The 26,349-nt window shown below is 45.9% G+C and overlaps 1 protein-coding gene across 1 annotated transcript in view; it reads left to right on the forward strand.

Moving 5' to 3' along the window:
* Window positions 1-23,731, forward strand: part of COL13A1 (collagen type XIII alpha 1 chain) — a 60,987-nt gene extending 37,256 nt beyond the window's left edge. Inside the window, exons 30-43 of the mRNA XM_086467308.1 lie at window positions 326-478; window positions 1,321-1,419; window positions 1,823-1,867; window positions 2,694-2,735; window positions 3,263-3,289; window positions 5,086-5,166; window positions 7,675-7,710; window positions 10,234-10,287; window positions 10,579-10,632; window positions 11,431-11,466; window positions 15,607-15,693; window positions 16,641-16,718; window positions 22,931-22,969; window positions 23,618-23,731. Coding sequence (XP_086323434.1) covers window positions 326-478; window positions 1,321-1,419; window positions 1,823-1,867; window positions 2,694-2,735; window positions 3,263-3,289; window positions 5,086-5,166; window positions 7,675-7,710; window positions 10,234-10,287; window positions 10,579-10,632; window positions 11,431-11,466; window positions 15,607-15,693; window positions 16,641-16,718; window positions 22,931-22,969; window positions 23,618-23,731 — 945 coding nt within the window. The remainder of the gene's footprint in view (window positions 1-325; window positions 479-1,320; window positions 1,420-1,822; window positions 1,868-2,693; window positions 2,736-3,262; window positions 3,290-5,085; window positions 5,167-7,674; window positions 7,711-10,233; window positions 10,288-10,578; window positions 10,633-11,430; window positions 11,467-15,606; window positions 15,694-16,640; window positions 16,719-22,930; window positions 22,970-23,617) is intronic.
* Window positions 23,732-26,349: the final 2,618 nt, after the last annotated feature.

Consider the following 26,349-nt stretch of genomic DNA (forward strand, 5'->3'; position numbering starts at 1 on the left):
CAGTGCCTCTGTGGATTGCTCTTTCCTTCAGTGGTTTTATCTGGAGTTAGTATGTTCCATCTCTGTCACCAACATTGCGCAGTTGCTTTTCCCACAGGGGAAAAAAGTATTTTACTTCACAAAAATGAGCATTAATGGTTTATCAAAGTCCTAACTTAAAAGGAGTGGTTGGGATGGCACGGCAAATCTACTTTGTCCTGCCCGTGACTCCTCAAAGGGTGTTACTGTCAGTGCATTCAGAGCAGTGAAAGAGGCTCTGGGCCAGGGGGTTGCTCTGCAGGTGTAACTTTGTGTAAATGTTTCATTTTGTGTGGATTACTTTTAGGGACCACGTGGTAAGCCTGGAGAAGTGGGCCCTCCTGGTCCTCATGGTCTGCCAGGAAAGGATGGACTACCTGGAGTAAAGGGAGAGACAGGTCATATCGGGGTCACAGGAGAAAAGGGCGATAAAGGAGAGCCAGGACAAGCCGGCTCACCGGTGAGTAAATTGAAGCCTCCCAGAGCACTGCTGGCTACCCAGGTTAAGGGGCAAGGCTGTGGGACTTCTTGGATACCTCGGAGCCCTTCCAACATGGGTGCTGGAGGCACGTCATCGCTGCTATATGAAGTGTGCCAATACAGAAGTGAGGTCTTTGCTCCCTGGCAGATGTGTTGTCCATCTGGGTAGAGTGGCTGTCCCCAGCTGCCTGCCCTGCTCTCTGGGCACTGTGTCACTTCCTCAGCTTGCTTCCCAGCATATTGCTTAAACTGAAATGCCACTGTAAGCAAGTGGACCTGACTGTGAGCAAGGCAGCTGAGGTACCAGCACACGCGCCTTCCTATCAGGGCAACTGCATGGGGTAACCCCTTACATCCCTGCCATTAACTGGGGCAGAGTGCCTAGTCTCGCAGCTTCAGACTGCCACAACTTCTGTGTCCCCAGCTCTAGTCAAGAGGGTTTTATGCAATGAGTTTCTGCCTCTCTACAAGATTGCTAGGATAAAACTCTTGCTGTCAAAACAGCTGGCTATTGGGGAGTGGTTTCTAGCATAGACTCCAGCAAACTGTATAAACATGAGCAGAGCTTGGAGGCAGGAAAGCAGTACCCAATCCCCATTCTGGGGACTGGCACATCCACAACAACAGGAGGATGTTCAAGTGTTCACACATCCAGTTTCCACACTAGTGAAGCCCTGCATTTCACTGGGCACCTGATGGTTGCCTGGCATTTTCAGTATATTCTTGGGATGACCAGAGCCAGTCTCAGATCTTGCAATGATATCTCATATGTCCAACTGATTTAGTCTTGCAAAAAATCCACAAACCTTTCTTGATCCATAGGGTCTTGATGGCCCCACTGGAGAGAAAGGCGAACAAGGTGACCAAGGGATGCCAGGACCATCAGGATTGCCGGGTCCCATTGGACTTCCAGGATTGACAGTAAGCTCCCCACAGAGCCTGTATGGCTAAGTCAGCAGAAATGCCTCATTTGCTGGCAGCATGGCACCGTTACTGACCTGCTTGCCATGCTCCCTCCTTAGAGGCTGTAGTGCAGCGGAGAGGCATCAGGCCACTCTTGGGGAAAGGCAAGCAAAGTCCTGTGCTGCTCACCTTGCACAGCCATGAGGTACCACTCCCGGAGGCCTCCCTGTTTGTAGGGTGTCTCCTCTGGAAGCAGAGGTGCAGGAGAGCTTTTTGTGAAATACATGGTATGTTCCCACTCCTTCTTTGGGGAACTGCTTCTTGCCAGCACACGGGTGGTTCACAGATGGCTTCTGATGGAGTGGGGCTCTAGAATGCAGCTGGTGGTGACAGGGTCTGTTGTTGTGTGCAGGGAGAGAAGGGTGAGCCTGGGGAGCGTGGAGACAAAGGCAATCTGGGAGAATCGGTAGGTCACTTTCCTCATTTTCCTTCCGCAATCTCGGCAGTAGGGGAGGGGTGATTTGGCAGCAGTGCTGCTGAAAAACAGCACATCCCACCCTCTTCTGACACACCATTCATTGAGGATAGCAAGCCTCATCTTGTGGGACTGAATTGCCAGCCACCTCTAACTCCCGATGCCCTACTTTTTCTTTACACAACAACAATCTAGCTCACGACAAGCACTCAATAATGAATGCCTAAGGAAGAACAGAAGATTGTGGAAAACATAACAAATATTTTCCTCTGCATTTGCCGTGAAGGGATTTCCTGAACAATACTTGCACGTATCTACGTATATATATTTTTCAATAGATTTTGTTCTTGAATTTATCTGTTCTCCCCTCAAAGCTCACCCCTAGCTTTTGTAGCACCCTGCAGCAAGGAGTCCTGCAGGCTATTGATACACTCTTCTCTCTGTGTCTGTGTGTGTGTGTGTGTGTAGCCGGCCACCTTATTTCCTATCTTTTGAAACGGCTGTTAGCTGTTGACCTTGTGCCTTCTTGCAGGAACAGTGGTAGAGTAGTGGAAGTGGACATTTTTCTGGAGAAAACTCACTGCTTTCCCTCCTCCTAAATATCTGCAATTGCTGCATAACCCTCCCCAGATTCCTGCTGCTACTTCTCAGCCCCTCTGTCCTGGATTGCTGCCACTTCCCAACAAAGTCCTTAGAGGAAGTCCAGGTTTCCAAGCCTGGTAGAGCTCTGCTGCACCCTGTGCCCTGCCTGCCCTCTGAGCAGTTCCCTTTCACCTGCTGAGATTATGACAGTGATTTCTCTTGCATTGCTTTCTAGATATCTGGCCCCCCTGGACCACAAGGCCCACCAGGACCTCCTGTAAGTTTTGAGTAATTCACCTGAGGAGCAAGGCACTGGGAATGAGGATAGAGGGGGAAGTGGCTGGGGAGGATTCTGGGCAGAGAAAACAGCCAGAAACCCTGCAGCATTGAATCAGGAACATGCTTAGTATCACTTCCAAAACCACCCCTCAGGGTAGGTCAGAGCTACGATGGACTGGGTAGGTAAAGAGAGAAGGTTATGTTAGTCCGAGATGAAAGGGAAGACGGTAGCAAGATGGGATGGATAGGATTAAAAGGATCAACTGCAGAAATGGTCTTAATAGCAAGCCTGGCCCACTGCCAGGTTGTTCTTGGCAAGAGCCCCCTCATGACCAGATGAGAACAGTACGTGAAGTGCCCTTCACACAAATGAAGAGGCCTTCAGGCTAAGCGTTTGTGCCAAGCGTTTGTGCCCTCCGTGTGACAGAAAGTGAAAGCTCTATACTGCGCACTGAACCATGATACCTGGATTTTAAAGCTCATCCTTAAACATTACTCATATTTTGTCTCTCATCCCAAATACAGGGTCTTCAGGGCCTCCCAGGACCAAAGGTAAGGCTGCAAAACATCACATCCTGAAATTTTACTAGAGCTGTACTAGGTGCATGAATTCCCTTCAGTAACTTCCTAGCTTTCAAATGTTACTTTCTTCCATCTTGGTAAAAGGACAAATACTTCTGGATATTTTGTTGAAGGAAATGAATTAGCAGCTCTCACTTTAGGACCCAGAAAACTGGTCATTCTCTCCAGTTTTCACCCAGAGAAGCGGGAAGTCGTTTGCCCTTGGAAATCTTCTTATGAGAACATAGTTGAAATCTTTGTCTGAAGGGTGAAGGTCTGTACAGCGGGATGAACAGCCTGCCATACAATCCTAAGTAACTGAGCTCTATCTTAAAATTAGCCAGGTCCTATACCCTGTAATTTCTGCTTTGAAGCCACTCAAGAACTTCACTGTTCTTGGTGATGTTCTAATCTCCTCCTAAATGTGTTTATGCTCAGCCTGCACCATTGGTTTGCCTGCCATAAAACAGTACCTAGATGAAAAAATACTTGAGTGGAAATGTTCAAGGAGAGCTGCATTTTTCCTCTGACATTCTTGGCAAAGACTGAAAACCAGGAAAGTGTCTTAATTCTGCTGGTTATGCTTAGTATTTGGCTACCAGTGCTATGTGGGTGCTAAATGGGATGATATATTTATCCTAATTCGTCTTTCCTCCTAGTGTTGATTACAGATTCAGTTATTTGCCTTGTTTTTCTGTAACTCACTAGCCATTGCTATCAAGTGTCTGGGAAACTTCCATAAGATGCAGTCATCTTTGGGGTATGTGCCAAACAAATGCAGGTGAAAGTCTGGCACAGCACAGACTGGTTTATAGGCAGAGGAAATACTGCACCAGTCTCTCCTTGAACAGAGGATCCACATAGGCTTACATAGCAGGTGCAACGCGTTGTCCTGAGTGTGGAAGGTTTTGTTCCAGCCCTGCAACCTGTAATAGGTCTTTTTGTAATGAGGCTTTCAGTAGTGGAGAGGAAGAGCATTTTATATCCCTTGCAGACCTGTCAGAAATAAGTAACTCTTACATGTATGGGCACAAGCCAAATAGTGTTGCAGAGCAGTGACGCAATGAGGTGTCCTGTAATTGTAGAAGACTACAGCAAGCAGGCTTACTGTTTCTGGGCAAACTTGGTTCTTCTGACATTTCTGTTTCAAAATGCAGCCAAGATAATGTTTTAAATGCCTTATGAACAGGAGTGGAGGGGGGGAAAGCTTTGGGCTGCATTTTGAATTTGTGAAAAAGGAGTGTTTTGTTTGATATTGCTTTATAGTTTATAATACAGAATTTGAAAAATACAGTTGGAAAAGGAATGATGAAATTAATTTTCCCTAAATTTTGAAAATGATGCCTTTGCATCTACAAAAGTCTTTCCAAAAAAGATTTCAGTATGACTTTTCTTCAAAGCTTATAGACACCTGTCGTTCACTTTCAATGGATCTACATCTTAAAATGTAAAACCATCCTATCAGATGACTTCTGGTTGCTCATATTTACCTGACACTCCCTGCAATAGCAGGGAGAGCAACACAGAATTGAGCTCAGTTCCCCTTTGACCATCTTTACCCACTAGGCCTGAATCTCCTCTTAGTGCTGTTGCCTTAAAACAAGTGCTCACACAGAGGTCATTCAACTGCTACTGGTTTTCTTCAGATTGGGCTGAGAATCAGGCTAAAGCATTGCTCTGCTGCCTTTTGTACTCTCTCTGCTGCTTCGGTACTCTCTGAAGGGAGGAATGTTTGTTATATAAGTGGTGTTACGGTGGGTTTATTTTCTGCTTCATCCTTCCTTTAGGGGGAAGCGGGGATTGATGGAATGAAAGGAGAGAAGGGTGCCCAGGGTGAAAAAGGAGACAGAGGGCCACTGGGATTACCTGTAAGTATCCAGGAAGCAAGCAGCACTTTATAAGCCAAACTTATATCAGCTGTAAAGAGATCCCTCAATAGGAGATGCATGCAGGGATTTGATATGTAAAGTCAAAGAAAGAGATTATCTATAAATAGCTGTGCCTTTGCTTTTTAAAATTAATGTCTGAATTTCTGTACAAAACCATCATCTTTTTAGATCTGTTAAATAGATCAGCGGTCACTTTAATTCTTCCTGCTTCTGGCAGGATTGGGAAAAACAGACAGTAGCTTTCCTGTGTTCTTTGCACTTCAGGGCAGTGGGGCAAGACCAGAAACAGAAGTCAAAAAAAAAATGTGGAAAAGGAAACACCTTCCCAGCCATTTGTCACCTGGGCCAAGCTCTGAACAAAAGCTTGGTTGTTCTGAATGCATCCAGCGTCTTCACAGCCAGTACTTTCCGATAACTTCTGCAATGGAGTCAATGCTTTCCCTGACATGGTAGAAGTGTGTTGTGCTCCTGCTGTATGTGAACTCAGTCACATTAGGGTAGTGTTAGTGCCATGCTTAGCTTAGCAAGGAGGAATTGTGGCAGAAGTTACAGGAACTTTAGATATGAACCTGAAGACTTTGTGAAGCTCTTAGCTCACACCTGCTAAAAGCCTCTTCACCCGCTGCCTGAGCTGACAGCTGATTATGAATTAGTGGTAACTTAGTCCCACCCAGTTTCTCTGACAGCCCCCAAGTTCTTGGCTCATAGAAAGCACTGCTGGCAGAGCACACCCTCTCCCTTTGCTGAACTTACTACCTGGAAACGAGCACTGCAAAGCGCATCTTGTGTACTGTGTGAGTTCATCGGCCGGTGTTCAGTCATCCAGATCCCTTGTCCCTGACTTTGGCTGAAATGTGCTTGTCGTTGTAAAATGTTTTCTTCTTTTAGTTCTGCTATATAGCAGTTACCTTCTAGGGCCTGGATGCATCTTGTCTAACTCAAGTGAGCTCATTATGAGTGTATTCACTGTGGCTCTATGCAGAGCCAGTGGGGGGAAAGCAATGCTTTCGGAAGGCTCAAATGCAAAGGATTGTGCCTCAATAAAGCAGTGAGGAGTAGAAACCTAGTCCCCATTTTGCCCTGAGAAATCCAAATGGAAGCTTTCTGTGTAAACAGTTATTCCCTCAAGCCTGTGTGGTATGAGGACAGGGGAAGGAGGTCCTTGTGACAGTCTGAGCAGAAGATGCCCCAGCAGTTATCCTGACAAGCTCCTCAGTGTAGCAGGGAATATGCTGGCTGGTTCTCCTACAGCAGTGAGCCCCATGAGAAACCAGTGTCTTTTGGCTTTTAACTCTTCCTGAGCTGTGGAGGGGGCAAGACTGGCTCAGAAGTGTCCTCTTAGAAATGTGGTTGGATCAACAGTATCAGCTGGCCAACCAGGAAGCACAGTTACTGAGCTGTTAGTAAGGTCAGAGAGATACTGTGGACCTTGTATCCCTCCTCAGAGCTACCTAAGTCTCTTCATAAGCTTTTTGATGCCTGATCCAGTGTGTTTTCAGCCTGTCAAACTACATGCAGTTGTACTAATAAGTGCCAAACAGGTACTGAAGTATTTCAAAGACAGACTGTAAAATCCCACAGCTGCATCTGCTGCCTTTTCGTGTGTGTCTTGGGGCTTGACATCATGCCAGAATTTCAGCACTGATTGTCTGTAGTAGCCTTGGGCTTCTCTGTATGGCCGACAAGCTGAGGAATTTGTCATACTCAAGTGGAGGAAGATGCAGTATTTGATACTTATATTCTACCTAAGCTTTCTCTCCTGGCCACTGTCAGAGCCAAGACACTGGGCTAGATGGGCCTCAGGCAGAACCACTGTTGCTAGGTCTTATGGATGAGGAAATTCAGGGCAAGAGCCAAGTGACAGAAGAATGCCACTTAATCTCAATGTGGTGTAAATCTGCACTGGTGACACGAGAAGATGAGCTACCTGTTTTACAAACCTCCAAACAACTGGTTCCTCATATCTTCCTCTGGCCAAGAGATGTAGAGCAGAGTGAGCCTGCAGCTGAATGTGCACCTACAGGACCTAGGTTTCTTGGTAGAAACTTGAATGGCTGATGGCTCTGCACAGCTTGTAAATGCCTCCGTGACCACAGGCCTCTAAGCCTCTGAGCCACCTGGGTTGCCCAGCCTGTCACAAAAGCAGTGTGGGTTTTGACTCCACTGTCACATTGTCCTTCTCATCACCTGTCACAGAACAGCTTCTTCCTCAGGGGTTTTCTTGGTGGCACCGGGAGGGAAATTTGCGTTCTTAAAGGGAATCTGAAAGTTACAGGTTAACCTTGTACGTATTCAGTGTTTCTATGTTTTTGTTAGTTTGCCTGTAAGTACCATCATCTGTCCTTGAGATCTTAATTTTTGTTTATTGCAAGCATATGTTTGTCTCAAGTCACTGCTTCACTCACCTCTCCCTTCCCCTCCTTTCCCCCTCACCCTCCTCCCCTCTCCTCTTGCCTTGTTTTTGTTAACCCTCCCCCGTCTGTTCAGGGTGCTTCAGGTTTAGACGGCAGGCCTGGACCACCGGTGAGTTCCATTTCTCCATTACCCTACGTTCCTCCTCCCCAGTATTGTGATTTGTCTTGTCTCTTCCACCAGAGTCTTGTTTACACCAGGAATAACCTTCTTTTCTCCAAAGCAGGCTTGGGAGGGGGGTTAAATTTGGACTGAGAAGCGATGTCACACAGCTTGTCTTTTTTGATGTTATGTGTCTGTCTGGATCCGGGGATCACAGCCTACTTGTTTCACTTTACCTGAATAACAAGATGAATGAAACCTCTGCATGGTTCCATGATGCTTTGTTCTCCTGTCCTCTTTATTGTGAGGGGTCTCCATCCTGTCGTTCTGTGTGGTAGCCTTGCTTGCTGACTTTTCAGGACAGTAGCTCTTTGGTTTTTGTCTAGGCATATTAATGCCAGCGTGCTTTTTCCTGTAAGCAAAAAGCTGTGTGTGTTGTTTTCACACACAGCACTTAAGGCTGCATTGCCACAGCTGCAGGTGTGCTTACAGGTCTCTCTCCGTAGCCTGGTAAGCATCTCGCCATGAGGAGATGTTGCATCTCAAAGACCTTCTGCAAGCAGGACTAGTCCTCACCTCTCAGCAGCAGAATGCCATGCAACTTCAGCAGCTCTACACATGCTTTCCTTAGTCCTAGATACCTGGAGGTGGGGGCGGTGGGGTGTGTTCTGGTCTAGCGTGTACATCTGAGAGGTAGCAGCATCTAACAGGGGAGCAGGAAGATGCAAGATTCCCACCTCTTGTTGCTAACTCAGTGTGCGATGTGAAGGAAATAAACTCCTTGTGCCTAATTCAGAATGAGACAAGTAATGCTAACCTGGTTCTGCAAGCCATTCTGCTATTACTGGGTAACAGGTGTTAAATAAGGGCCAAATATTTTTAACCCCTTTTGGGAAATCACGCATTACCCATGTACAATCCATTTGGCTATTTAAAAAGAAAACGCAATTTCTTCTCCTCAGCGTAACTGGAAATAATTCAGCTGCTCTAACTTTTGAAGAGAATCTGAATGGCAGCTTATACACTTGTTTTGGGAAATTGTAGTTTTAATTTTATAAACGTGCCGGTGAGATCTCAATGTATTTCATGGCACTAAATGATCTTGAAATGATGCATATGTGCAGGCAATTAAGATTTCCATGATGTGAACTCCTGTGCATGAATCTAAGGAGAGCCTGATTTTTCTCACTTCCTTCACTGCGTTGGAGTTGTATGCTGCATGAACTACTTTTCCACTTATATTCTGCAGATCTTAACCTGTCTGAAAAGCTCTTTTGATCTACCTGAGCCATCCTGCTCACATCGGAGGGGTTACTTTAGTGACTAAGGACTGACACTAAAAAATGCAAGGCCCTTTTTCTTAAGGCATTTAGAAACTGACTTCCCTGTTCTGGAAGCTTCCTCCTTTGTTCTTCCTAGGAGTCAGGTAATGGCCCTCAAAAGTCTCCCTGTATTGAGGCTCCATGAATTGTAGATCAATACTTAAAGGGTTAGCAAAGTTCTTGCCAAGAAGAACTAAAAATATGTGATGTAGGGTTAGCAAGGTAAACACTCACCTGTACTATATGGTTAGGTGGGTGTACTGCACACTGCAAATTTGAAGGCTATACTTTATCTAGATGGGGGAGTTGTAAGAAACCCTCCAACAGGGAATACTCCACAACAAGTTCAAGGAGTCCATACAGTGTTGAAAGTGCCTGAAGCTTGTTTTTAGCCAGAAGGACTGTTGCCTAACTGCTGTATTGCCCGCATGAAAGACAAGCTTTGATTGGGTTAATTTCCCAAGGCCCAAGCAAGTCTCAGCAGCACTGGGAAGTAAGTTTAGTCTGCAATGGGAGATGGTGCCTGAGTCAAAGGGTTAGCAAAAAGACTGGGTTTCCCTGTTAGCATGATCAAGAGCCTGGTGGAGTGACATAAATGGCAAAAAGGGACCAGAGGGACTGGGACCAAATGATACCCCTCTTGGTTTGCATCTGTGTATATGTGCATCTGCATTCATCTCTGCAGCACGGTGTCTTTCAGCTTGCATGACTGACTGGCTGCCTGCCACCAAGTAACCAAACTCTTTCGGTTTTGCTCAGCTCAACTGACTCCAGGTGGAGAAAAAGAAAACAAGGGAATAAAATAAAATAAAATAGAAAATTGCTTATCATATATCTAAATGGCCTTTCTTCTGCTACAGCTTTCAGCCTTGTCTGATACAAACTAGAGAGAAAAAATTCCCTCCTGTGGAACTGGTGGAAATACCTGCTGTAAATTGTCAAGAGATAGCTTCAAAATTAAAAATAAGGCTCTGTAAAATGGTGCTGGTGTGATCTAGCGTAGCAGTTCCCATGTTCTTCAAATTGCTGATGACATCTACTTCAAATCCATCACCACCAACACTGAAAGCTGTAGTGGTGCTAGATGCCTTCCACCACCAGACTGTCCTTCCTGGCTGTGCTTTTCCCTAAAGGAGCAGCAGTGTCTCCTGGCTTTAATGAGGCCCTAGAATAAAAATGTCATGATGTGTTTTCCTTCCTACAACTACAGGGTACTCCAGGACCAATTGGGGTTTCGGGACCAGCAGGACCAAAAGGAGAAAGGGTGAGTTTCCTTAAGAACTGACCAATGCTCTGTAACTACTTTGAAGATGCCACAGTGCCCTGGGATAGAGAAGCTCTAGGTTTTTCTAGAGCTGGAGCTGCTCTCTCCTTGTGCCTATAAGACCCTCAGCTGGTCCTCTTTGATTTTGGAGTTTCCCATCCTTGGAGGTTTTAGGTGCTTTGAAACACATCCTTTACTTTTCTGTTATAGTGCTGCTGTAGCCACTGCTGTGCTGCCTGTTTGTACTGAATAGGAATGTAACAATTTCCACTCTTTTTGTCCCCATTTCAGGGCAGTAAAGGAGATCCTGGAGTTGTAGGACCAATGGGGCCAGCAGGGCTTCCTGTAAGTATGGGAGTACTAGGGATTTGTTATCTACAGTGCCTGTTTCCTTGCTGCGGTTGATAGCTTAAGATGCTGCTGCAATATAGCATTTGCAATTTCAGCTAGGTTAGGTATTAAAGACCCAAAACCACAAGCTTGTGTACGCTACAGGAGCAACAGAAACAGCTCTGTAGCTTCAGAGCAATGATTCAGAATGAGGTGGATGTAGCTCAAGGGAAACTGTTAATTCACCTTGATCCTCAAACTACCAAAAGAAGCTGCATGGGACTCCCAGGATACGTACCTTAGTCCAAAATGCTGCTTTTGAGCACATCTGCTCTGTTTACCTTTCCCCAAGTTGGGTGCCTGCCTTCTACCTGTCTGAGAGGGCCCTGTCTTGTCACTGCAGTGAAAAAACCTGCCTTGAGTGAGGTTAACTCTGCTGTTAGGGAGTACTTTTTGCAAAATGGGGCCTGTATTGAAACTCTAGTTTTATGTAATCATGGAGCTGCTTTGTTGTTTAACACAAAAAAGGAAGTTTGCTGCTTTTTTTCAGGGGCTGCATTCTCTAAATTAGTTTGGTTTTTATCTGAAGAACCCTTGGAGGAGGAGTAGCGGTGTTACAACCTGAATGGTCTAATGGAGGTGAAGAGGAGGTTGTTTGCTGCGAAACCTTTATTTTGTCTTGTTGTTTTACCTTAGAGGAGTTGGTACAAATGGAAAAAAATGAGCTCCTGGACACACGTTCTTCTTTTTGAGTGGGAATACAATGGGGCCTACTTGTTTTAAAACATTTCTTTTTGTGTTGATGTATTTCAGGGTTTACAAGGTCTACCTGGTGACAAAGGAATCCGGGTAAGTTACCAGGCAAGCTTCTTATTATTTAGTTACTAACTTCTTCACAGTGATAGACAGGTTAACTCCTGAGCAACCCCAAATAGCTGGCATGTAATTCTGTCTGCTAGACCGTCATACAAATAACTTTACAAACTTGTGGTTTAGAAGGTGATACCTGTAGCTCGTGCAATCACCTGAGGCATTGTGGTACATCTATAGGAGAGATTTTCTAATGTGTTCATTGTTGTCATAGCTCTGTTCTCACTGAAGCACCAGTCTTCATGTGTAGTAGAGTTAGGCCAACATGGCATGCTTTAGGAAATCCTGCTTATCTGTTTACTGATGTGTGTAGGGATTCCCGTGAGAAATAACTGAGGCGGAGCCAGAAAACTTTGTTATGTTACTTTTAAATTCCCCCTGAAGCATGAAAAAGCATCTTGCTCTCCAGCAAACAATCCTCCAGAGAATTTGGAAGATGGAAATTTGGAAAAGATAAATTAAACTCGCCTACATTAAAGAAGCAGACATGAAGTCTCCTCAGGCATTGTCCTGAATGGATGTGATAGTGAAGAGCTGGGTCAAAACCAGTAACATGAATGGCTGCTTTTCTGTCATACCACTTGTGTTATAGAAAGATAAACATTACTGAGAAGTGCGTGTTGAGTAGCTCCTTGGTTTTTCATCAGGTTTTCCACAACGTAAGGAATCTCTTGCCTGTTAAGGCTCCGAATCTTTTTGATAAAAACAGTTGAGAGCTATAGTTGAATATAATTTATAGTTAGAAATATAAATGACTTCTAGATTAGTCATTGAAAGATTAAAGTTGTATAAATGTCAAGCAGTTCAATATAGTACACGTGTGTATGTATGCATGTACTCACACATACACCTTTTCTTCATAAGACTCTGGTATCACCTAAGTTTATCTGAAAATGTAAAGTTTTATAGTGCATGTGCCCATGCGGTGATCTCATTATATGAATTTGCTTTTGTTACATAGCGAGTGTTCTTTATCTGCAATGTATTTCTGACCTTACTCTGCACAGAATGGGCAGGTTTGGAAAGCAGTAGCCAATTGGCATCTTAAACTAGGGGAGAAAGGTCCAAGTTTCATGGGAGCTCCAAAGTTCTCCCCTTTTTTAATCATTGCATTTCTGGCTTTGCTTCTCAACTTCCTCTTCAGTAAGATGCATTTTGTTTTGTTTGTGTGGCTTTTAAACAAAAAATAACTAATGGAATTTCTAGACTTTTTCAGTTGGTTTTTAAACTGGGTATTTTGTTTTAAAAAGGATCTTTTATTAGCTGTAGATAGGATTTCTCCGAGCTCTCACATAAAAGCAGATGAAAACTGGGAGAAACTGCACCTCCTTGTAGAGGATGAGTAGTGAAGTTTTGCTGGCCCCTTGAAGCATGCATGCACTTTGCCTCACTGCAACCAGTAGTTTGAAATGAAAAAGCATGAGAAACTTGAGACTGTCAACAGGCAAGTGCAATATCTTTGCAGGTGGGATCCTAGAAATTACCACTTTCCCCACTGAGTCTTTGTACAGGGGTTTCCCCTCACTTCTGCCCCTCTTAAAAAATTGTGAACAGGACACTACTACTTATAGGAGTTAAGCAGCACAGTTTTGGTGAGGCCCCTTTGTACAGCTGTTTTGTCTGGATGCCTCCATCCCTTTGAAGTCATTAGAGACATCTGACAAGTACCATTTAGCAGAACTGGCTGCAGCACCGGTCACTCAGGATTTGCTCTGCAGCCCCATATCCCCAGCTGAGCGCTAGGTCTCCCCTGCAGAGGGACACACGGCTTTGGCATCAGATCCTTCTCAGAAGTGCAGAACAGTCTCTCCCAACTGCTGGCAAAACAATGGCGGCAGTTCAGCCAGGAGACTTCAAAACGAACAAGAAGAAAACTGTGAAGTGAGAAAGAGAAGGCAACATTCCACTTTTGACCTGTTCCACAGGGGTCTGGGATGCAACACCTGCCTCTTTGGAAGTGGGAGGTGCGTTCGTTTGAAATGCCTCTCTCTCTTTTAGACAGCAGCAGTATTCATAGCACTTTAATACGAAGATTTTTCAGTCTTGAGCACATTAAAAATGAGGATCCACGTTGTTAAGCTCCCAAATAGTCTGCCAAAATCCTCAATGTTACTTTAGGCAGAGCAGTGCTTTTTAAAGCCCAGAAACACTCCTGCTGCCCTTTGATCGGAGCAGGAGATCAGCGTAGCTGCCCCTGCGGACAGGCAGAGACAGTGTTGTGGCACTAGGTAGCAGTGGGAACAGATGGCCTTTCCAGTAACCCAGCTGAAAAAGTGGAAACCCTGAACATGTGCTACCAAGCTGATATCTTCACTGTTATTGTAATTCCTGTGTGTTTTTTCTTGGGTGTATGTGCATCTTCCTTGCTCCTACAGGCCCACCTTTGTCCCCTTTATCCCTTCCTCCTCTTCTGCCTTTCTTCCTGGTTCCTTCTTCCTTCCTCCAGAGCAACCCATGCCGTATTTTCCTGGATTATCCTCTCTGTTCCAGTGCTTGGTTCTGGGTGACTTCTCCCCATTGCCTCTCCTCTCCCATCCATTTCTATTGCCAGCTTTGGGTTTAACACTTTTTTTTTTTTTTTTTGTTAAAGAAGAAACAGCAACCTGTGCTGTCTGATTTTTATCCCTTAATTCCTTTAACCTTTCCCACAAGGACCCTGAATTCAATTCCCTGTGCAGCAGTCCCTTCCTCTGTTTTACATTCAGCAGCTTTGAGAATTTCCTCTGTAATACAGAAAGATTTGGTATAGACATAACTGTCAAATACCCATGCTATACCCTGCCTTGGCTGACCTGCTATGGGTGGGATGTATCCTCCCTTGGTGAGGAGGGGCAACAGGGCATCTCGGCACTCCCTCAGCCCCTTTTGTGGCTGGCTTTCATTGATCCATGCTGCTCCTTCTCCACAAGAGATTTTTTTAATTCGTTTTCCTCCTGTCCTGGCTCTGGTGTAACTCAATCTAGAGCCTCTGGAGAAATTGTAATATCAAAACACTGTGAGACTTGCACCATCCTGGGGTATGTCTGTGCTGCTAAAGAAGAGGGCCAGGGACCAGTCACTGCCCTGTGGCTGTGCTGCTCAGAACTAGTCCCTTGTCTAACAGGTTTTTCTAGGGGAGCACTACTCAGAGCATCCTAGAGGACAACCAGGCTGTGCAGGCTGTCAGGGCTGAGTACTTCCTTTGTTTTCGGCTTCTTTTCTGTTTAGCAATGTTGACCCACCCCAGTGCACAAACCTCTGTAAGACTCAGGCAAGCACACCCATTCAAGTTAAAGCTTTGCTGCTCTGGGGTATGGAAGTAATTTTAAATCTTAAAAAATCCCCAACGCAACCCCTCCCAGCTTTTAAGGAAAAGCTAGCAACCCCTGGTGGCAACCTAGAGGCTCTAGATTGAGTTACACCAGAGCCAGGACAGGAGGAAACAGTTGAACAGAAAGCTTCTAAAAACACTCCCATGTGTAAGAACTTCTTTTAAGAACAAGAACTTGCAGTAGCAAGGAGATTACAATCAGCACAGGGAGTCTGGGCCAGCAATGCCTTCCTGCTACAGCAGGAGAGCCTGCTTTGGGTCTGCCGCAGGTCCTGTCACCCAAGGTGCTAGGCATCCAGGTGATACCCTGGAGCTCCTGTGGCAGAGGAGGGACCCTCCTGGGCAGCTGGAGCTTGAGATGAGGTGGAACACTGCTGGCCAGAGGAGTGTTTTCCTGTCTTGTGAGTCTAAGGTCTGCCAGTTCTCAGAAGGCTCTTCTCTCTCTGAGTGTAGAGGAAGCCCAGAGACATAGCCTCCTAATGACGGTACTGATGGAGGAGGAGTTGTGTTCCGCTGGCTGACTGTAGGCCTGTCCGTAAGGTTCACAGACACTTGTAATCCCTTCAATGCCAGGCCCTTACAGTTTATCTGTGTGGGATTTTAGCAATGGCCAATGTGCTTATGCAGCTAAGTAATGGTTAGTAGCCCCACAGGTTTTTTTTTCACTTAAAATCTCAAAGGGAGATTTCTTTTAAAATGTTCCCTAAATGTTTATCCTTTGTTTAAACTATCACTGACATTTGTTTAAAATGGATGATCCTAAAGCTTTTGTGTATTCTTTTTTTCTTGGACTGAACTATTATTTACAGGGGGAGAGGGGCAAGAAAGGCTCTAGAGGGTCTAAAGGGGATAAGGGAGACCAAGGAGCGCCTGGATTAGATGCACCCTGTCCGTTGGTATGTTCTGTTTCATCAAATGTATTGTTTTAAGATTTGCTGATGGGGAAGAAAGAAGGAAATCATAACGTAAATAATGGTCTTGCAAAAGCACAACACTGGGATAAGACCCAGCCTGTCTTGCACTGCAGTCTATGGCAAAGCTGCTTTCTTCATGGGAAACTACTGATCCTGCAAGCAATCAGGCTGTTGAGTGACCATGGTTATATATTCCTTCCTCTTCCAGAGCTCACAAAGGTTTGGGGTACGTGAGGGCTTTCTCCTTTGTGGATAGAGCCCTGTGTCTCCTTTGCTGCTAGTTATAGTTCTTCTCTGGAGATGTTTGATGTCATAGCGTGTACATAATGGCAAAACCTGACTGCTGTTTTTCCTGCCTTGGAATAACGGCCAGCTGATGTGATCGCCTGAGAGTGACACAGGGCACTTGAGCTGCATTACCCAGAGGGAAACAAAATCTCAGTTATTTTAAATGGGATATGTTCCTGTCAAAATATATTCTCTATAAATCTAGACAAATTAATAAATATAGTAATACGTAAACATTTTCATCTAAACTCATATGCTACAGCATGCACTGCCAAAAATCTGTGGTACTGCCATAAATCCCAAGAGTACTTGTGGATCACGCATCCAGAAATCCAGTTGCTGGATTTCCTAGTGAGGATAGGAAGAATGGATGATTTCAGAACAGAGGAAAGACCGTTCCCATCCTCTCAGATTTGACTCAGAGAGGTATCTCCTGACTCTTAGATTACAGAAAAGCAAAAAGGAAGCTGCTACTACTGATTATGCAGACAAAACTAAAACTGAAAACACGGGCCATCATGTTCTGGGTATGCAGCAGAATGCCCTGTGACAGTCCTGGTGGGAGACTCGGCCTCTCCTCCTGTGAGATGGAGGTGACTGGCATTCACTGAAATAACAATAGTGGTTGATTTCATAAACAGGGTCTCCGAGGTTTTAAAGGCGAGAAGGGTGAGCCGGGGTTACCTGGGCTGGACGGCCTGGATGCCCCATGCCCATTGGTATGGCGTACCTTCCCTTTCCTGCATGCTCGTTTGCTTTTTGTATCTTGGTTGTTTTTTTCTGATACCTCTGAATGGCTGCATGCCCTAGAAACACCTGGCAATTCCTTCCTTACCTACCTCCATCCTACCTTCCTCATGCTGCTGTTGTCAGAAACAGGCCCTTCCCTTCCTACTGTGATTCACAGCTGCTGTCAGCATTACTCTGTGGCATAAGGAAAAATGTAGTGGGAATGCGAATTTGTTTACAACTGTTTCAATTCTTCCTTTGCCTTCGCTTTGAGAGCTTTCAGTAGACTAATGTATGAAGGCCTGCCTCTGCACTGGCTTGGCTAGCAAGGAGCTGCAGTGCTCATGTTCTTCATTAACTCTATTTTTAAATAAAGGGCTTGTATGGGGCTAGCACAGCCTGATGCTGCCATACATTAAGATGACTGAAAAAAGTAGTTACCCTGTTAGCAAGCCCATGTGAAACATACTAACTGGATGCTTACCTCCCCCGATTCCTGCTAGATAATTCCCATTTGTGACTCTCCCCAGAGGTCCAAATGGTACCCATAGCATCCAAGAAATTTGAATTTGGAATTGCCTGTTTCCTGATATCCATCTTATTCAAATATTAAACAATAATTATTAGTGCTTCATCTAACCCAGCTATTGTAGGACAAAGGTATTCGGGAACTCTTAAACTCAACGGATCTCTAAGTATCCCATTAAACATCACCAATCTACTTAGTCTGAGATTTTCTGGAAATGCAGCATTCAGGGCAGGTTTTTGCTCCCTACAGCAGTCTAAACAACTCCATAATATATTGAAACTTGCAGTCCCCTGCCCTTCCAGCCCTCATTTGGCATGACTAGGTTTGCTTGAGGATGGTCATTCAAAGCTTTGTGCTCACTTAAAAATATTTGATGCCATTTACACAGGATGGGATATCGGTCCAACTAGCTGGAAAAATGTGTCCCAAAGAAAAAAGCCATGTTTAGTTTGCAAGGTTTTCTTAGTTTCCTGAGGAAACTAGCCCTGAAATTGCCCTTGAAAGCCTTTGTTGTTTGGCCTTTTTGGAGAGCTAACACTAGGCTTCCTCCCAGCATTTTCTCCTTCGGGCACTGCCATTTGCCTCTTTGAGGCAGTGACTGTAACAGTGACCACTTATGAAGTCTCAGTTGCTGCGCTGTAAATTCTGGGTAGTGGAAAGAAACTCTTCAGCCAATCCTAGAGGTGAAATCACACCTGCCCAGAACAGTCCACAAAGGAGAAAAAACACCGAGCTATGTGTTTTACCTCCTACTGATAATAGCCAGGTTTCTATGGAATAAGTTTTGGCTGAATAAAACACCCAATTATACAGGTGCAAGGATTCTACCAGTGCCCTGGTAGACTTTCTTTTTTCATCTCTGCTCTCAGTTAGGATTCACCTCGCATGGTCATGTTAGAACATACACTTCTTTTCATACCTATTTTTAAGGGAAACTTGCCAGAAAATCTGGTGAAATACAGATACCATTATTTTTTATATATATAGTGTTCTGGCATGCAAGCTAGCTTGGGAACGTGAATAAGCATGTTTTTTGATCCAACTAGGTTAAAAGCTTAGCATCCAGATGACACATCCATGTGTGTGACTTATGGAGGCCGTGAACTAATGCTTTACAGATCTGAGCTATGTGGAAGGAGATACGTGGTACTACTAATAAGCACGTCGTGTTTCCTTTCTCAGCAAATTCGCCTGCAACAAACACTTCCTTGTGACCCTGGTCTTCCTTTGATCCCTAAGCTGTAACTCTCCAGCCTCCCATTCCTTCATACACCTAACTTTCCATCTCCTCCTGCAACGCACTACACCAGTCATTCCTACCACCACCAGTGTACCAATGGGAACGCCACAATTTACCCAGTAATTAACCTGTAACTCAGTATTTCCACATAGTGGAGGGGAGGGGGAGGAATACCACAAGGAGACCACAGTCTAAAAAATGCTTTTGAAAAGCAATATGGTTATAGCATCGTGGCATCCTTTGCTTCATCCCTCTCTTGAAAGTGCATCTCCTTTAAATAGATTATTTCTCAATATACTACTGTGCATTTGCTTTTCTGTTTGTTTTTTTTTTTCCTTTCCCCTTGTCAAATGGGACGATGTGCACTGCAGATTTCTCACACAGTATTTGAAGAAGTGAGAACTGAGTCATTTGAATGAAGAAATGTGCCTGCATCATGCGTTGTACAATTTCACTCCCTGCTCTAGAGTTTTCCTGGGAAACAGCAATGGCCCATGAACCTGACACGCAGCAGAATTGTTTGACTTCTCATGTCAGAGGGTAGCTCCTTACATCTGCTTTTATCTTCTGCTCAAGAGCACCTTATCATTGACATAATTTCCTGTTTTCTCACATCAAGTAGGGCTGTGCTATGGGATATGTAGCCCAAGACTTGGCTGTGGAAGTGCCAGGGGAGTTTTGCAGAAATCTCACTGACTTTATTGAGGCAAAAGCCCCCTCTCAGGGAGTCAGCTGGGACATCCTCAACCAGCACAGGGCCTGCCCAGCTGCTTGTCTTAATTTCCCTGGAGCAGGATCTTCTTGGAGGCAAGAGGGGACAGCTGGGCAATCTCCCATGTGACAAAGCAAACCCTTTAACAAACAGGGCAGAAAGGAAATGGAGGGTTTTTTCAAACCCTCCGCAGGACCCAAGGTTAGTACTGCCTCTGGGGTTTGCTTACACCTTCAGCTTTATGGAGCCAAGCTAACTAGACTTGAAGGGTGATAATATCAGACTTGCCTGTGACAAGCTGTGGGATGACACGCCATGGTTAGAGGGACGGAGTGCCTGTCACTCTGAGGCGTGCTGGGTATGCTGCAGCACACTTGAAGTCTTACGGAGGTGAGCCAGGGCCTCCTGAGGTAACACCGGTGAAATCCCTCGGAGAAATTAAGGGGTGTTCCTCTAAGAAGGTGACACAGCCGACAGCCTAGCTGTGGTGCCTCTACACCAGTGCATGCAGCATGGACAACAAACAGGAGGAGCTGGAAGCCATCATGCTGCTAGAAAGCTATGACCTGGTTGCTATCACTGAAACTTTGTGGGATGAATCCCATGGCTGGAGTGCAGCTATCGATGGCTGCAGGCTGATCAGGAGGGACAGTTGATGAAGAAGGGGTGGAGATGTTGCTCTCTACATCAAGAAATGGATGGAGTGTGAAGAGCTGTCTCTGAAGAATACCCATGAGCAGGCTGGAAGCTTATGGGTAAGAATTAGAGACCAAGGCTACAAATGGAGCCTTGTGGTTGGTGTCTACTACAGGCTGCCCAATCAAGGGGAGTCTATGGATGAAGTTGTTCTTACTCCAGCTCTAGGAGGCTTTGCACCTGCAGGCTCTTGTCCTGCTGGGTGACTTCAACCAACCCCATCTGCTGGGAAAGCAGCACGGTGAGCTGTAGGGTATCCAGGAGACTCCTGGAGTCCATGGAGGAGAACTTTTTAAGCCAGGTAATAGACAGCCCTACCAGAGGGGATGCCATACTGGACCTGATCGTCACCAATGCAAGTGAGCTAATTGGTGACCTCAAGCTTGGAGGCAACCTGGGCTGCAGTGATCATGCACTGGTGGAGTTCACAGCCCTGAGGGATGTGGATCAGGCAAACAGTAGAATCAGGACCCTGAACTTCAGGAAAGCAAACTTCCAGCTCTGCAAGGAGTTAGTCAGTAGGAGCCCCTGGGAATCTGCCCCTGGGGACAAGGGCACAGAGCAGAGCTGACAGATCTTTAAGGGCGCTTTCCATAGGGTGCAAGAGCTCTCGATCCCCAGGTGTAAGAAATGAGGAAAGCAAGGCAAGAGACTGGCGTGGCTGAGTCGAGTCCTGCTGGTCAAACTAATGGGCAAGAAAGAAATGCCCAGGCAGTGGAAGCCAGGATAGGTATCCTGGGAAGAGTACAGGGATGCTGCGTGGTTGTGTAGGGATGGGGTGAGGAAGGCCAAGGTGCGGCTGGAGCTGAGCTTGGTGAGGGATGCAAAGAATAGCAAGAAGGGCTCCTGCGGGTATGTCAACCAGAAAAGGAAGGTTAAAGAAAGCACAGCTCCTGTGTTAAGCAAGACTGGCAAGCTGGTCAACAGACGAGGAGAAGGCTGAGGTACTCAACAACTTTTTTGTCTCAGTCTTCACTGGCAACATCTCTTCCCACGCCTCTCAAGTGGATGGGCTGCAAGATGGGTACTGAGGGAGCAAAGTCGCTCCCACTGCAAGAAAAGATCAAGTTCGTGACCACCTGAGGAACCTGAACATACCTAAGTCTATGAGACCTGACAAGATGCATCCCAGAGTCCTGAGGGAATTGGCTGATGCAGCTGCCAAGCCACTCTCCATGATATTTGATAAGTCCATGGCAGTCAGGTGAAGTTCCTGGTGGCTGAAAAAGGGAAATGTTGCACCCGTTTTTAAAAAGGGTAGAAAGGAGCATCCCGAGAACTACCGATCTTCCAGCCTCCCCTCTGTGTCTGGGAAGATCATGGAACAGATCCTCCCAGAAGCTGAGCTAAGGCACATGGAGGACAGGGAGGTGATTCAAGACAGCTAGCATGGCTTCACCAAGGGCAAGTCCTGACCAACCTCGTGGCCTTCCATGATGGAGTGAATACATCAGTGGACAAGGGAAGAACCATGGATGTCATCTATCTGGAATTCTGTGAGGCCTTTGACATTGTCCCCCACAACATCATTCTCTCTAAATTGGAGAGAGGTGGATTTGATGGGTGGACTTTTTGGTGGGTGAGGAATCGGTTGGGTGGTTGCATCCAGAGGGTAGTGGTCAACAGTTTGAAGTCCAGATGGAGATCAGTGACAATTGGTATCCCTCAGGGGTCTGTACTGGGACCAGTGCTGTTTAGTATCTTCATCAATGACATAGACGGTGGGATCGAGTGCACCCTCAGCAAGTTTGGAGATGACACCAAGCTGAATGGTGCAGTTGACACACCTGAGGGATGGGATGCCATCCTGGACGAACTTGAGAAGTGGACCCAGGTGAACCTCATGATGTTCAACAAGGCCAAGTGCAAGGTCCTGCACCTGGGTCGGGGCAATCCCCGGTACCAACATAGGCTGGGGGATGAAGGGATTCAGAGCAGCTCTGCCGAGAAGGACTTGGGGGGACAGGTGGATGAAAAGCTGTACATGACCCAGCAATGTGCGCTCGCAGCCCAGAAAGCAAATTGCACCCTGGGCTGCATCAAGAGCAGTGTGGCCAACAGGTTGAGGGAGGGGATTCTCCCCCTCTGCTCTGCTCTGGTGAGACCCCAACTGTAGTGCTGTGTCCAGCTCTGGAGCCCCCAGCGCAAGACATCAACCTGCTTGAGCAGGTCCAGAGGAGGGCCATGAAGATGATGAAGGGGCTGGAGCACCTCCCCTGTGAGGACAGGCTGAGAGAGGTGAGGTTGTTCAGCCTGGAGATGAGAAGGCTCCAGGGAGACCTTCTAGCGGCCTGCCAGTGCTTAAAGGGGGCCTGCAGGAAAGATGTGGGCAATCTTTTTAGCAGGGCCTGTTGTGATAGGACAAGGAGTAATGGGTTTAGGCTAAAAGAGGGCAGATTTAGACTAGATATAAGGAAGGAATTTTTTTACAATGACGGTGATGAGGCACCGGTGCAGGCTGCCCAGAGAGGTGGTAGAAGCCCCATCCCTGGAAACATTCAAGGTCAGGTTGGACGGGGCTCTGAGCAACCTGATGTAGCTAAAGGTGTCCCTGCTCACTGCAGGGGGATTGGACTAGATGGCCTTTAAATGTCTCTTCCAACCCAAACTACTCTGTAATTCTATGACATAGACCAGTCACCTACTCTTTCCACTGCCAACTTCCTGCAGTATTTTTCTGGCTGAATGGGACCTCCTGTGTTCCCGCCTTCCTTCAGGGAAGCCTGGCTAAACACTTTCCTCAGTCAGGAATGAGAACAAGCCTATGGACCTTGTGTACATAAGTTCCTTGAGTAGTGTGTGGGCAACCCCCCTCTTCAGCCCCAGCCCTTGCTTCAAGCTACACTGGTTATGTCAGCTAGAAGTCTGGGTCACTCAAATGGGTGAGGAATATCTTTCAGACTATTCCTCCAGCCCTGGTTCAGACTGTTTGTTGCAGCTGTAAGAGTTAACCCACTCCTCCTTTCCTTGATCTCTGCACTATTTTCTGTGTCCTAAACTGGTGTTTTGTCCGTCTCTTTTGCAGGGGGAAGACGGCCTTCCAGTTCAAGGCTGCTGGAATAAGGTAAAATAATCCTGGAAATGTGACTGTGCTGAGCTGGCAGTGCTCCAGGTTTTGCTGATGTTTTTCAATTAATCTGGCTAAGAGCAAAAGAGGTGTGGAGGCACGCACGGGGTTTCCAGGACCATGCCCCTGAAAAGCAGCAAGCAAACCTCTCCCTTGCTGGTATATTGCAGTGTAGCTTTATGTGCTAAACAGGAGAGAATTGTGTTTGTGGCCTTTGAGCTGCCTGGCCTTGAAGTGTTCTGATGCTTGCATAAAGATTGGATTTCCACCTAGCCAACTCTGTGGCCAGAGACTGGGAGCTGGCCTACCCCAGGTAACCTGGGTGCCACGGGAGGGTGGTGGGAGCTGGGCAGAGGTTCACAGCTTGCCTTCAGCAGAGTGAATGAGCTGCGGCTTAGTGACCCTGCACGGCCCCGCCGGGCTCCCAGCACCAGACCCTGCAATGCTGCCACTGAGGGGTGGCCTGGCAGCTGGGCTGCAGCGCTGGGCTTAGGGCAGACCCTGCACTAAGGGAACAGGCTCGTTTGCTTCATTCTGGGCTAGCACGGAAAAGGGGGGTGTAAGCACCTCTCCTCTTGTTTCTGATGGCTCAGCTGCCTTAGGAGTCCCTTCTAAGGTTCCCATAGCCCCTCTGCCACTCCTCAGGGTCTAGCCCACCTTCAGTACCTGCTGTGGGCCTTAATGCCAGGTACTCAAGCCACGGTGGTAGGGAGAAAGTGGAGCCAGAGTCTGCCCGGGTCGGCCCTCCCATCCTCATAGCCCAGGGAAGTGAAAGGGGTCTCTGCTGAGACCCAGCACTGTTTCTTTTCCTCCTGGAGACCCTGGAGCCAGCTTCCCTAATGCTGTCCCACTGTCCTGCCATCCCGTGAGGCTGAACTTGCCCCTGCTGAGCTGTTACTAACAGCTGTTAGTGAATTATCACTAACACTCATTTATGTTTTCTTTTGCAGTGATGATTCTAACCCTGGACTGACCTGTGTGTGTTATTGTACATAGAATATTTATTTTTATACAGTGTTGTTCTCTGAAATGCCAAAAGCTACGCATTTTTACAATTTATCAAAAAGCTGCATATTTTTTTGTACAGAAAATACTAGATCTGTTTTCTTCACCGTTTGTCAGTTCTGTCTGCATTATGCTTGTTTTGTCATGGAGTACAGCTGTAATATTTACATGATATTTGTGCACACATGATGAATATAGGAACTTAATAAATTATTGCATTAAAAGTGCCCAGAGGAAGTGCCCTTTATAGACTTAAAGGTAATTTTCATTTTTTCAAGCTGGAATCATTCAAGACTATTTAAAAATATTGTGTATTTTTAATTAAAGTCAAATATTAACAATTTTGTTGTGACTAAACTAAGGTGTTGCTGAAAGACCTCACAGTAGCCACTGTACGTTGGGAACGTAGAGATTCCATGATTGATAATTATCAAACAAGGTCTGTTTCTTGATCAGATTCAGCCAGCCAAGTGCAGCCCCCACCAGCTTGAAGCTGCTCCTTGGCCATGCAGGAATGGTAACACCTTCTTCACGAGCTGTGGAGTTAGCCTGTGCAAAGAGAATCTCTTGGTCTCTTGCTTCTGGCTAAAATGGAGCACCTCCCATGAGCTGGAATAACCCTGTTGACAATGAGCCTTGGTCAGCAAGAAGTTCTAATATCTTTCTAAATTGCAGGCCTGCAAGTAGCTTAATTAAAGCCTCATTTAAAATTAAGCATATGGCAGAATACTTCAATGCTATCCTAATGAATGTTTATTAGAGAAATCAATTCACATGGGTTTTTTAAATGTTAACCGAAGGTTGCATGCACATTTAGAGAGTGTGTCATTATAATTTGCATATGTGCATCTTAATTATCCTTCTTGATCTACCTTTGTTAATGTCTCAATTCTAAGCTACCCGTTGAGAAAAATGATACTGTCAGACTAAAGTGAACTCCACAATATCCTTTTCTTAGAAAATGAGCAAAGGAGTGGAAACCTAAGCCTATTCCCTAACACACGTCTGCTTTCCTTGTTCCTTCATGTAAGGGGGAAAGACAGTTTGCAACCCCAAAGTCTCAGGGGGATAGAGAGAAGCTCTTAGTATTTAAGGATCCCAGTGGAGAAACACAAGTGGTAATTCCTTAGTTAGACAGGTCCTCCGAAGTCCTGCTCTTCACATAGTGCTGCCACCAGACATGGAGTCAGCACCCTCTCCCACAGCTTGGGCGCTGGGTGGTTTTTACCACCAGAGTTCCTGCGGTGCTGCATGTATGGACCAAGGGCTGTGTTCACCACAGCTTCCACTGGCTACAGCTCTGCCAGATGAAGCAGTCACCACCACCTCCTAAACTCGGCTATTCAACCCCTGTGCTCAACTATCCCCCTATTTACAAGCTATTTATGAGTTATTTTTTCCAACTGATTCCACACAGCCTTTTAGCACCATCAGAGTAAAACAACAGAGCAAGAAATATGCTTCTCTTGTGTGCAGAGGAAAAGGCCTGCCAGGGACTGCCCAAGGAGCCAAGCCCAGCCCCTGGCTGTTGCAACCCATTTGTCATCTAGCCCTTTCAGAAATCTATTGAACTTCATCTAAAAACCGGTGAGGTTCCTACCACCCGGTGTCCCTTGCCTCCCCATCCTGCAGGCTGTTCCAACTCAGATTGATCTTGCAGTTAGGAAACTCCTCACAACTTTCAACCTAAACTAATTCATGATATTTACAACCATTTTTTCTCATGCCAGCATTGTCCTTCAGATGAAATTTTTCCATGCATGAGATGCTCGGGGTACTGGAGCTGAAATGGCACAGAAAGAAAATGAACTGCAGAGCAGTGAGGGGTTCTTGTTTGTTTTCTCAGTACTATATCTCATTAACATGAGACCCAGCTCCCTGTTATAAGGCTTTGCAGCTGTGAAGCTTAGCTAATTGGAACAGCGCTGATTTAAACGAAGGCCACACACCTCTGGTGTTTTAATTGCACACCTGTTAAATCAGTTACTAAAGACCCAACTAGGTATGCGGATAGTGCCTTGGTTTTGGAAGGTCATAATAGTAGCAGCAGTGAATTTCTACTCTGGTCTTGTAGCACTCGGCCCACAATGTAGGTAGTTTGAATGCTTTGGTTCCCTCCTAAAAGTGCCAGCTATGTTTAATTCTCAAAAACTTACAGATCCCTGGAAGAACCTGCCAGCATTTCCTGTTCCCTTTGTCGTCTGTAGCGTATTTTTCTTTTGTAACTGCTATTTGTGGTTGCACTGCATGGGATTGTCTTTGCTTGGGTTTGTTTGATCTAGACACGAACAAAGCATACATCCACTACCTTGTCATGACATGGCTACTGAAAGGCAAAGGACTCTCGAGATGATACTGTATCTGTTTCGTTT

The sequence above is a fragment of the Leptosomus discolor genome, chromosome 6 (assembly GCF_034619465.1).
Source record: "Leptosomus discolor isolate bLepDis1 chromosome 6, bLepDis1.hap2, whole genome shotgun sequence".
NCBI classification, from domain to species: Eukaryota; Metazoa; Chordata; class Aves; order Leptosomiformes; family Leptosomidae; genus Leptosomus; species Leptosomus discolor.